The sequence below is a fragment of the Narcine bancroftii genome, chromosome 11 (genome assembly GCF_036971445.1).
Source record: "Narcine bancroftii isolate sNarBan1 chromosome 11, sNarBan1.hap1, whole genome shotgun sequence".
Classification (NCBI taxonomy): Eukaryota; Metazoa; Chordata; class Chondrichthyes; order Torpediniformes; family Narcinidae; genus Narcine; species Narcine bancroftii.
This window is the reverse complement of record NC_091479.1, coordinates 6000709-6013229: the sequence shown is the minus strand read 5'-3', so window position 1 is coordinate 6013229 and position 12521 is coordinate 6000709. Positions and strand designations below refer to the sequence as shown.

At 46.1% G+C, this 12521-nt stretch overlaps 1 protein-coding gene across 7 annotated transcripts in view; it reads left to right on the top strand.

Moving 5' to 3' along the window:
• The first annotated feature begins 3018 nt into the window (after positions 1–3018).
• Positions 3019–12521, top strand: part of bbs4 (Bardet-Biedl syndrome 4) — a 65098-nt gene continuing 55595 nt past the window's right edge. For 3 of the 7 annotated variants that reach the window (XM_069902389.1, XM_069902388.1, XM_069902387.1), the window contains exons 1-5: positions 3019–3088; positions 5015–5039; positions 7645–7699; positions 9037–9116; positions 10615–10678. In XM_069902389.1, coding sequence (XP_069758490.1) covers positions 3069–3088; positions 5015–5039; positions 7645–7699; positions 9037–9116; positions 10615–10678 — 244 coding nt within the window. In that variant the 5' untranslated portion in view covers positions 3019–3068. Of the gene's footprint in view, positions 3089–4166; positions 4243–5014; positions 5040–7644; positions 7700–9036; positions 9117–10614; positions 10679–12521 lie in introns of those variants that run through there. The other 4 variants (XM_069902390.1, XM_069902392.1, XM_069902393.1 and 1 more) reach the window with 4 other exon arrangements.

Genomic DNA, 12521 nt, shown 5'->3' with positions numbered 1-12521 from the left:
TCCACCCTGTGTGTCTCCCCATGCCACCACTGCCCTGGGTGATCATTGCTGTCCTCTGCCTGTGTGAGAGGTTAGGGATGAAGGATCATTCCTTGGTGGTCTGCTCTGTTCCCAACGGCAACCAAATTTGTAAAATCACCTAGGCTTGTCTGATGTTAAGATTTAGCATTGGATTCCTTAACCCCACACTCAAAGCTGGGGGACTTTTTGTTTCTTCTTTTGTTGCACTGGGACAATGTATTGTCAAATTCTCAAACAATGAAAGATTTGTAGCTGTATGGATGAACCCATGACAAACTTGCACAGTTGTAAAGCTTGAATGCTGAAAAACATTTACTGACGATAAAGGTTTAATTTGGGTATTCTTTGTGTGTCTTCCAGTGCTTGTGAGCTGGGTCATAATTGAGCAGGGGGATAAGTCCCCCAAACCAGCACGAATCTCTTGGGCATCGCGTGCTCGCAGACATAATTGTGCTTATAAGTGGTGAAGCACTGTTCCCCGACCAGGAAGGGCTTGAATCTCTGCCGTGGATGTGTCTGGGAGTTCATGGCATTGGCTGATCTCTCCCCTCACCTCAAAACTACTCCCAAGGTGGAAGGAATCATTCAATTCTTTCATCTGCCGTATCAGGCAACACAAGTTGCAGAAAACTTTTCAGTGTCACATGCTACATCATTCTGGTTCAGTTTCAGGGGAAAACTACAATCAGTCCTGCACATCCACAGCAGGAGAGAAGAAAGGGACTGTTCGGGTACTGGTGAAGAAGTGACCACTTGGTAAACGGAGACTGAGTTAATAGGCAAACTGCAGGAAAGTGAAGACCCCATTGGTTGACGTTTCAGTTTCACACAATCTGTATGTCTTTGAATTAAGTCATGATTGCCTATGGCACGCTCACTTTCCAGCAGGAGGGAATTTTTGTACTTGCCTGAAACACTGGATTTCCTTCTGCTTCATAATGCTGTAATGGGACCTTAGTGTAGGCAGTGCAGCTTTGAACACTGAATTATGCAGTGTACAAGAAGGCTTTTTAGTTCTGGAAGGGTTTCTCTCAGGAAAAATTTCATGCTGTGAGCCTGTTCACAGAGGATCACATTGATTTGGGGGAAGTGGGGCTGACAACTGTCCATTAATTTCCATTCCATTTGTTTGTGTCCTCCTTTCATCCCTGGCCAGAAGAGTTACTGGATGATTATCATGTGGGATTAATGCATCACGCTGTTCTGAGGACCTGTGGATTTAGCACCAGCTCAGTGAAACTTGACATCCAATAAATGCACTTTTGTTAAAATAAGGAACAAATGTTTTCTAATTTTCCTTGATGTTTGGGAGTAAGAGGGTTAAAAATGACATCAAATCTTGCTTACTCTTCAGTGTTCGCTTTGTGAATATATGGGTGTCAAAGAGAGCAAAGGCAAAATTAGCGAGGTGCTCCTTCCTGAGAGGAAGTTCTTAGCAACAAAAGAGCATGAACAAACTTGTCTGGAAAGTGATCAGTTAGTTTTAAAATAGGACATACAGGATATTTGTGTGTTGGAGTGAAATATTCTCACATTCTCAATAGGTAAGTAAAACCTGCGGAAAATTGTATTTAAAACTGTGTATGATTGACAGGAATATCCATGGCCAGCTCTGAGTGAGCATACTCTGAGTGAGCATACTCTGAGTGAGCATACTCTGAGTGAGCATACTCTGAGTGAGCATACTCTGAGTGAGCATACTCTGAGTGAGCATACTCTGAGTGACCATGCATGGTGACAGCCAACCGGTCATCTCCAGCAGCTGAGCCAATGCATGGTAAAGACCCTGTGCACAGAGCTCTGTCCACACCCCAGGGCTATGTCCAGTGGCTAGAGATCAGGGGACAGAGTCAGAGCTGAGTGACCAGTGGCTGGAGAGGAGTAACCAGTGGCCAGAGTGGAGCGACCAGTTCCTCCGGTCCAATGGCCAGAGCGGAGTTACCAATCCCCCTGGGCTGGGTCCAGTGGCTGGAGCAGAGTGACCAGTTCCCCTGGGCCAGATCCAGTGGCTGGAGTGGAGTGACCTGGACTGGGTCCAGTGGCTGGAGTGGAGTGACCTGGACTGGGTCCAGTGGCCGGAGTGGTGACCAGTCCCCAGTGGCCAGAGCGGAGTGACCACTTGCCCTGGGCCAGATCCAGTGGCCAGAGCAGAATGACCAGTCCCCCTGGGCCGGGTCCAGTGGCTGGAGCAGAGTGACCTGGGCTGGGTCCAGTGGCCGGAGTGGAGTGGCCAGAGCAGTGTCCAGTCCCCCAGGCCAGGTCCAGTGGCTGGAGCAGAGTGCCCAGTCCCCCTGGGCCAGGACCAGTGGCCGGAGCGGAGTGACCTGGGCCAGGTCCAGTGGCCGGAGCAGAGTGACCAATCCCCCTGGGCCAGGTCCAGTGGCCAGAGTGGAATGATCAGTCCCCCAGATCCAGTGGCTGGAGTGGAGTGACCAATCCCCTGGGCCGGATCCAGTGGCCAGAGCGGAGTGCCCAGACCCCCTGGGCTTGGTCCAGTGGCAGGAGCGGAGTGCCCAGACCCCCTGGGCTGGGTCCAGTGGCTGGAGCGGAGTGCCCAGTCCTCCTGGGCCGGGTCCAGTGGCCGGAGCAGAGTGACCAGTCCCCCTGGGCCAGGACCAGTGGCCGGAGCGGAGTGGGCTGGGCCGGGTCCAGTGGCCAGAGCAGAGTGACCAGTCCCCTTGGGCTGGATCGTGGCCGGAGTGGAGTCCCCAGTCCCCCTGGGCCGGGTCCAGTGGCCAGAGCGGAGTGACTCGGGCCGGGTCCAGTGGCCGAAGGAGTGACCAGTCCCCTTGGGCTGGGGTGGAGTGACCTGGGCCGGGTCCAGTGGCCAGAGCGGAGTGACCTGGGCCGGGTCCAGTGGCTGGAGTGGAGTGACCAATCTCTCTGGGCCGGATCCAGTGGCCGAAGTGGAGTGACCACTCCCCCCCCAGGGCCGGGCCTGGTGTAGACGGGCGCCGAGGGCCGCGTTCCCTTGGCAACCACGTACAACGCGTTTACGTCACCAAGCCGCCGGCGTTGCGGGAAGACCCGGATGAGGGAGTCGCGACATGGCGGCTGGAGCTGAGGGGTAAACGGACGGCGGCCGGGGGCGAACCTGTGGTCGGAGCGGGGGGGGGGGGGGGGGTGGAATCGGGGGCCGAGTCCATGCTTGGGTCCAGCGGGAGGTACGGCCACTGTTGCCTGGTGACGTTGTCAGGTCGCCATGGCAACAGCGGAACCGGGATCCCCACGCGTGGCGCTCCCTCGGTACCGCCCCTCTCACGGTGGGGAGCTCCCTCAGTACCGCCCCTCCCACGGTGGGATGCTCCCTCAGTACCACCCCTCTCACGGTGGGGAGCTCCCTCAGTACCGCCCCTCCCTCAGTACCACCCCTCTCACGGTGGGGAGCTCCCTCAGTACCGCCCCTCCCACGGTGGGATGCTCCCTCAGTACCGCCCCTCTCACGGTGGGGAGCTCCCTCAGTACCGCCCCTCCCTCAGTACCGCCCCTCTCACGGTGGGGAGCTCCCTCAGTACCGCCCCTCCCTCAGTACTGCCCCTCCCTCAGTACCGCTCCTCCCACAGTGGGATGCTCCCTCAGTACCGCCCCTCTCACGGTGGGGAGCTCCCTCAGTACCGCCCCTCCCTCAGTACCGCCCCTCCCACGGTGGGATGCTCCCTCAGTACCGCTCCTCTCACAGTGGGGAGCTCCCTCAGTACCGCCCCTCCCTCAGTACCGGTCCTCCTACAATGAGATGCACCCTCGGTACTGCTCCTCCCACGGTGGGATGCTCCCTCACTACTGCCCCTCCCATGGTTGGACGCTCCCTCGGTACTGCCCCTCCCATGGTGGGACGCTCCCTCAGTACTGCCCCTCCCATGGTGGGACGCTCCCTCGGTACTGCCCCTCCCGCGGTGGGACGCTGCCTCGGTACCGCCCCTCCCACGGTGGGGAGCTCCCTCAGTACTGCCTCTCCCATGGTGGGACGCTCCCTCGGTACTGCCCCTCCCACGGTGGGGAGCTCCCTTGGTATCGCCCCTCCCACAGTGGGGATCTCCCTCAGTACTGCCTCTCCCACGGTAGGGAGCTCCCTCAGTACTGTCCCTCCCATAGTGGGACGATCCCTTTATTTTCAGTACGACAGTGAGTGGAGAGCTCTTTGAATGGGACTGTGAATCGGCTTGGAATGTTAGACATTCTGACAAAGACTGAATATTTTTTGTAATAGCTGTTATTCTGGAGGTGCAGAGATTTTAATATATTTCTAAGTCTTTTCTTCCACCAAACGTATGAACTTGTATGCACAAGTGTCAATATAAATGCCGTTTACATTTTAATCACAGTGTTCGATGACCACACATTCACATTGGAGGTGAGGGGATAGTGGAAAACTTCCTCAGACATGTGCGGCAGTAACAGCTAGGTCTTTGGATCTGAACATCTCAATCTTACACAAATCACCTACTTCATAAAGCTCTATTTTTCTTTCCACCATGTTGCCTAAGAGTCTCTTGAACATCCCTAATATTTCAGCCTCCACCACCACCCTAACCAAGGCATTCTAGGCACCCACATCTCTGTGTTTAAAATATCCTTGACCTCCCCTCGAAACTTTCCTCCCTTCACTTTGTACAGATGTCCTCTAATGTTGGCTATTCCTGCCCTGGAAAAAAGATATCAGGAAAATTGGTGATCCTAGCATTGACTCCTGGGGACCATGCTTTCTATTCCTACTGCCATTGCTCACAGTCCGTATGGTTTTGGCATTCCACACACGGTTGGTCAGCAGCATATTTACCTCATTGCCCCAACTCCCCATGTTATTAAAACCAGATTAATTAAACAGTTTGATTTTTGGAATTTGTACCAACTCCTAATTCCTTGGGATTCAGGTCTGGAAGCTGGCGTGGAGTGGATGATTTGAATAAATAGGCAATAACTGGAAGTTTGGCTTAACATTGAAAGTTGGTGTACTTTTTGATCTGTCTTACTAATTACTGCTTTCTCACAACAGAATGGCAGATTTGGAGAAAGAACCCGTGAGTAATAATCAAATATCATAAAATGCAATTGAAGAATTAATTGTTTTTTGGTAGATTATTTTTAAAGTTACAGAATTTAAAAGTTTTGTATAAATCTAGCCAAAGACCTGCAGATTAAATAGTTTGGAGAATTTCAATCCACTGTAGGCACAGAGTGACTATCTCACAACTGGCAGCAGTAAACATAGCCAACAGATCTAAAAATGTTTTGTTGTCAAGACTGATAGGAGTCACACTGATGCTTTGGTGTTTCTTCTTCGATTTAGTTGAGACACATTGATGGGATAGCATGGAAGGATCTTAATTCTGTATTGAGCCTCTGCAGACTCTGCCATGGGAGTGCCACTGGGCCCCAGTAAATAATAATATCACACACACACACACACACACACACACACACACACACACACACACACACACACACACACACACACACACACACACACATTCTCGCTCTCTCAACAAAGAGTAAGAGCAAGTGAACTATGCTGTAATTACAATGTATCCTGGAATAAAAATGAACATCGCAACTAAAGGTAAACAAACTAACAGAATTTAAAATTACATCTCTTGTTCCTGCGAAACAAAGGACTAACGAACTGATCCTAAATCTATACCCCCAAACTAAAAAAAGAGAAAAAGCTGCTAGGACACCTTAAACCAACGAAAGGGAAACAGTAAATAGGACGTTGGTGGATTGCCTTATCTGTAAATAAGTCAAAGTTCAGAAAGAGACTACAAATGCTTTGTGCAAAATAGTAAACGCTGCATTATTCATTTCCATTAAAATAGTCCATAAAAGTGTGCCACATTTTACTCAACTTACAGTTTTCAAAACATTACATCTAATCTCTTCAAGCATGATAAGGTTTGGGTCCTCCATTGTTCATAACTGGGAGGGATAGAATCCTTCCATCTTTGCAACATACATCTTTTAGCCATTAAAGTAGCAAAAGTTATCACATGGCAATCCCACCCCGATGACCGACTGTTCTCTATCACCAAATAAAACTAATGGGATAAGGTTGAATAGTAACCGAGAAAATACGGGAAAAGGCATTCAAAATTTCCTTCCAGTAATGATCTAATGCTGGACAGGACCAAAACATATGAAATCAAGAAATAACCCCATTACAACATCTCACATACAGAGTTGATCTGAGGAAAAATATTAGCTCATTTATCTTTGGATAAATGTGCTCCATGTATTATTTTGAATTGAATAACGTGCACGAATGGAAGAGGAAACGACCAATTTTAAACCCTTGATTCATACATCCTCAGAAAGAACAGTTTGTAAGTCACTCTCCCAAGCTCTCTTAATTTTATTCCTCTAGCGGGACCAAAGCCTGAAGAGGGTGCACAAAATCAGTGAACCGGTGCGGACTCGAAAGGCCAACGTGGCCTGTTTCCACTCCGTCAATGGTTCTATGGAAATGCAGCATATTTTAGAAATTAATCCATAAATGAATCAATTCTATTGAACCCTTTTGATGAGGATTTAACTGAAAAAATAAGTCAATACAATTTAATATCATGGGAGAACAGAAAAGTAGTGACTTGGTTTCTCGGAAAATCTCTAACCTGTAAATATCTAAAAAAAATGGAAATTATGGAGATTAAATTTATGGGCAGTCCGATTTATCTATGTCATGAATCCAGAAAATAATATATAGCCCAATAATAATGTCTCAGGTTAGGCGAGTCAAAGGCCCATCTATTTTTGATTTTTGTAAATTAGATTTATTCAACCTTGGACCCTTGTTGTTCCAAACATAAAGAGATAATAAATTCAATCAAGTCAAAAAATTTCTTTTGTATAAAAATTTGAATTGCTTGGAATAAATATAAAAATGTAGGCCGAACATTAATTTTGATGACATTAATTCTACCAACAAGCGACTAAGGGGGGGACCATTTCACCTGTCTAAACAGAGGACTGAAGTTTTCTTGGAAAAGATCTTTAAATATCTTTTAATAACTTAACCCCTAAATAGGTGAAATATCCCCTCACTATTTTAAATGGAATATTATCATAGAACCATTCAAGAGAAAAAGTTCACTTTTGTGAAAATTAAGCTTATAACCTGAAAAGATACTAAAGTTTGATAATAAATTTAATCTAGCAGGTATGGAGCTTTCTGGATGTGAGATATATAATAACAAATCGTCAGCATAAAGTGAAACTTTATCATTTTTATTCCCCCCACCACCCCCGACTTTGAATGCCTGAAATATTTACCGAGTCCCAAAGTGCAACAGCCAATGGTTCTAATACCAGGTCAAATAATAAAGGCTAAGTGAGCAACCTTGCCTCGGGCCACAAAGCAATCTAAAGGATCAAATCTTTTGATTATTAGTAGATACTGAAGCCTGAGGGGAGTGGTAGATCAATTGATCCATGATATAAATATTGGACCAAATTTAAATCTTTTCAAAATTTCAAATAAATATGGCAGCCCCAGTAAATTGGAACAAATTGGGAATGGAAAGTGGTAAATGTCTTCAGAGCGTCAGATTTGATTTTCTGTGTGAAGTGGATGGCGGGGGCGTGGGGGAGGGCGCTTGCCGTTTCACTCACTGAACTTCTGAACTTCTCCAGATGGTACAACATTCTGATGTTTCGAATGATCTTCGAAAATCGCGATCAAAGAAAGGTGATAGTTTCCTTCTGCTTAACTTGTGCTTGAACATCTGAGAGTTAGCCTCACTTGGGTAACTTTGGTCAGTAGTGTGCTGTAATCCCATCAGCTAATAATATGCCTCATTTTCCATCCGATCAATATCCTGCTGTAGCCTGAGACAACCATCATTGCTTTCCACAACGCCAGTAGTCAATGCCATTTGCGTGACGAAGGAATACAAATTTTAAAATCTTCCTGTATTCTCACCTCTTCTAGCCTTGCCCTCTCCACTTCCTTTTTCCTGTTCCCCTTCTTCCCTGAATCTAGTTGCTCTTCCTTGCCTTCAACTGCTAAGGCACCAGATTTCCTTTACTGACTCTCCACCTCTGTTACTTCCCTCATTTAGTTTGTCGCTTAAAACTTCCCTCTCTGACTGCTTTTTCCTTCTATTTCCTTGTGCAAACATTTTTGATCAATAAAATATTGCCACTGATATTCCTGTGATGCACCTTGAAATGATATTTTAATGTGAAACCATTATTATGTAAATATAGCTATAATTGCAATAGAAGTAAAGCTTGAAATTGTGAAGGGTTTGGTTTGTTTTGAACATGTGCAAGATTAATTTCAATATGAGTTTATTTGTTCATTTCCCGTTTCTTGGCCTAATCATTGATCATCAGTGGTTGGCCATCATGGCTGCACCACAGGCATTTCCTAGTTGTCTGTGCATCCATTTACAGGATCATATCTTTGGTCTTTTCTGTTCAATTTGAGTCTCCTAATCTTGATCGACTTCTATTTCTTGTGAAAGGATTGTTGGGCTGGCAATCACTGCAACAGTAAATCTGTGAAATGGATGCTACAGAAAGGATATCAATAAGATAGAAAGATTGACTAGAACTTCAGGAACTGTGTTACAGGGACAGGTTCAACAGGTTAGGACTTTATTCCCTGGAGCATAGAAGAATGAGGGGAGATTTGATCGAGGTGTTTAAAATTATGGAGGGGGGGGATAGACAGAGTAAATGTAGGTGGGCTTTTCTCCACTGAGGGTGGACATGGGTTAAGGGTAAAAGGGGTAAAATTTAGGGGGAACATTTGTGGGAACTTCTTCACACAGAGAGGGGTGGGAGTGTGGAACGAGCAGCTAGCTGAGGTGGTGAATGTGGGTGCAATTTTAACATTTAAGAAAAATTTGGATGAGACCATGGATGGGAGGGGGATGGATTGGGTGCAGGTCAGAGGGACAAGAGAGGATAATTGTTCATCTCAGACTAGAAGGGTCAAAGGGGCTGTTTTCTGCACTGTGTACTGTTCTATGTCAGTGGTGCTCTGAGTGATGTTTTGTGTTAATCTTCCCTATATAGCACCAGGACTTCCCATTCTGGAAAAAAGGAACTGGTTGATCCACTTGTATTACATTAGGAAGGACTATGAGACTTGCAAGGTGAGCATGGATTCACTTCAATGAGGAAGCATCCTGCTTCTTCCAAACCCGATACATGCATGTTGAAATGTACAGGTAGTCCTCAACTTACAAAGGGGCTGTGTTCCGACACTCTGATTGTGGGGGAAAAAAATTGTAAATCAAAAAAAAACAGTGGGATCAGTGGGGGGACTGATACAGGGATGTGGGGAGAGAACAGGGCAGTGGGATCAGTGTAGCGACTGACATGGGGCCGTGGGGAGAGAATGGGGCAGTGGGATCAGTGTGGCGACTGATAGTGGGCTATGGGGAGAGAGTGGGGCAGTGGGATCAGTGTGGGAACCAACACAGGGCTGTTGGGAGAGAGTGGGGCAGTGGAATCAGTGTGGGGACTGACATGGGGCTGTGGGGAGAGAACGGGGCAGTGGGATTAGTTGGGGACCAACATGGGGCTGTGGGGAGAGAGTGGGGCAGTGGGATCAGTGTGGAGACCTACATGAGGCTGTGGGGAGAGAGCGGGGCAATGGGATCAGTGTGGGGACTGACACAGAGATGTGGGGAGAGCGAGGGGCTGGGGGGACTGACATGGGGCTGTGGGGGCAGTGGGATCAGTGGGGACTGACACACAGGGATGTGGGGAGAGAGCGAGGGGCAGTGGGATCTGGGGGGACTGACATGGGGCTGTGGGGACAGTGGGATCAGTGGGGACTGACACAGGGATGTGGGGAGAGAACAAGGCAGTGGGATCAGTGTGGAAACCAACATGGGGCTGATGGGAGAGAGTGGGGCAGTGGGATCAGTGTGGGGACTGACACAGGGATGTGGGGAGAGAGTGGGGCAATGGGATCAGAGTGGAAACCAACATGGGGCTGTTGGGAGAGAATGGGCAGTGGGATCAGTGTGGGGTCTGATACAGGCCTGTGGGGAGACACTGAACATCATATCATAGCCTAGCCTAGCCAAAGTTCAGTAAGGATTCTACCATCGTAACCTTGAAAAATTGTAAGTTGGACCATTGTAAGTCGGGGACTATCAGTACACAACTTTCAGCCGGAAAAAAGATTTCTATGCAGGATCTAAACCTTGCCAAGCACTGAAACCACAAGTTGTGTCTGAATGGCTTGGAGTTATATATTCTATTTTCTTACAGTAGTCCTTAGAAATAATCTGGCACTGGAAAGTGCAGAAAATGATGAGCTGTTCTGCTGCCACTCCTCAGTGAAGGCCTTGAGCCATGATTAGTCACATCCACAGATGCTTTTCTCTGGGATGTCTTATTCCTGCTGTGAGCCGCAAGGAAAATGTGGTATCAGCTAAGAGAGCTGGTTGTATATTCTCAGAATACTCATGGTCTATATTCTCAGAATACTCATGGTCTATATTCTCAGAATACTCATGGTCTTTTTTCCATGCAAGGAATGTGTTTCTTTATAGAACCTTTGCTGTGATTGAGTGGAGGAACTGTGCCTTGCATCTTGTCTGTCAGAACAGAACCAACCATTGGGAATTGTTTTTTCAGGCAATCGTCAAAGAACAGCTGCAGGAAACACAGGGGATGTGTGAATATGCTGTCTATGTGCAAGGTGAGGTATTGTGCAATCCTGGAGTTATCTGGGAATAATTATAAACTCCAAAGTTATTAGTTTTCTGAGGTCCAAAAGCGATGGGTAGGTGGGATCTGGAGTGGAAAGGGAATATTGAAAAGTTCTTTTTTAATTTTTTATTTTTCACACTATGAACCATACTGACCAAAATACACACAAACATTTCCCTCTTGAATATACACAGTGTCATTTTCTCCCCTTTTCCTCCCCTCCCTTCCCTCCCTCTTTCACCCCCCTCCCCACCCACTCAATGTTCAACATATACGATACATTAAACCCATTAAACCATGTCATCACACAATGAAAATAAAACAAGAAATTTGTGTCATCTACTTTTACATACTGGGTCAGTTCATTTCGTCTTCTTCTCCTGTCATTTTAGGGGGTGGAGGTCCGCAGTAGGCCCTCTCCGTTGTGTTCCATGTACAGTTCCCAAATTTGTTCGAAGACTGTGACATTTTTTAAAATTATATGTTATTTTTTCCAATGCACTTATCATTTCTATGTCCCATTGCTCTACTCTCAGGCTCTCTTCTGATTTCCAAGTTGACATAATACATTTTTTTGCTACAGCTAAGGCTATCATCATAAATCTTTTTTGTGCTTCATCCAAATTGAGGCCTGGTTCATTACTTAGAAGAAAGATCTCTGGAATTTTTGGGATGTTGCTTTTTGTGATTTTATTTAATACCTGTTTTAGATCTTCTGAAAACCTTTCTACTTTCTCAGATGCCCAAATTGCATGTACTGTTGTTCACGTTTCCTTCTTACAGCAAAAATATCTGTCTGATACTGTTGGGTCCCATTTATTTAACTTTTGGGGTGTGATATATAGCCTGTGTAACCAATTATATTGTATCATGCGTAACCTCGTGTTTATTGTATTTCTCATAGTTCCGGAGCATAGCTTTTCCCGTGTTTCATTTTTTATCTTTATGTTTAAATCTTTTTCCCACTTTTGTTTGGGTTTACAGCTTATTTCATCATTTTCCTTCTTTTGCAGCTTGATGTACATGTTGGTTATAAATCTTTTTATTATCGTTTTTTCTGTAATCACATATTCAAAGCTGCTTCCTTCTGGTAACCTCAGTCTGCTTCCCAATTTGTCCTTCAAGTAGGTTTTCAGTTGGTGGTATGCAAACATTTGTTCAAAAGATAATAATTTATTTCCCGAAAAACGGTGGGTATATTGAAAAGTTTGAACGGCATTTTGCAGCTGGATGAGTTAATCTCTCATAATAGTTCTTCAATTCTAACAGTAGCAAGGAATGATTCCACTTTACCCTCAGGTGTGGATGATGCTACTGATTGTCCATCTTATAAGCCAATGCTGGGCCATTTCATTGGATATTAGGAATAGGAGCCGGAGGGCCAGGAGGAGTGGACTGGTTGGAATAAAACAGTGTTGCACAGAACAGGCCTTTGGCCTAAAGGTCTGCACTAAATATGATGCCCAAATTAACTAATTAACTGAGCAGTGGTGGTTCAGCTTCTTTGATGGAAGTTAGTGAATCTGGATTTTCATGGGAGCTAAGCATCTTGAGTTTGTAGAGATAGCATAGAGATAGGCCCAAATCATCCATGCCTGCCATGCCAACATCCTGAGCTGGTCCCATTTACCTGCATTTGGCTCCTATTTCTTTAAACCTTTCCCATCCATTTAGCATGTTTAAATGTCTTTTAAATGTAATTGAACCTTTGTTCAATGTACCCATCACTCTGAGAACAGTGCCCCTCGAATCCTCTTTAAATCTTTCCCCTTTCACCTTAAGCGTATGTCCTCTAGTTTTAGACTCCCCTACCCTGGGAAACAGACTGTGAT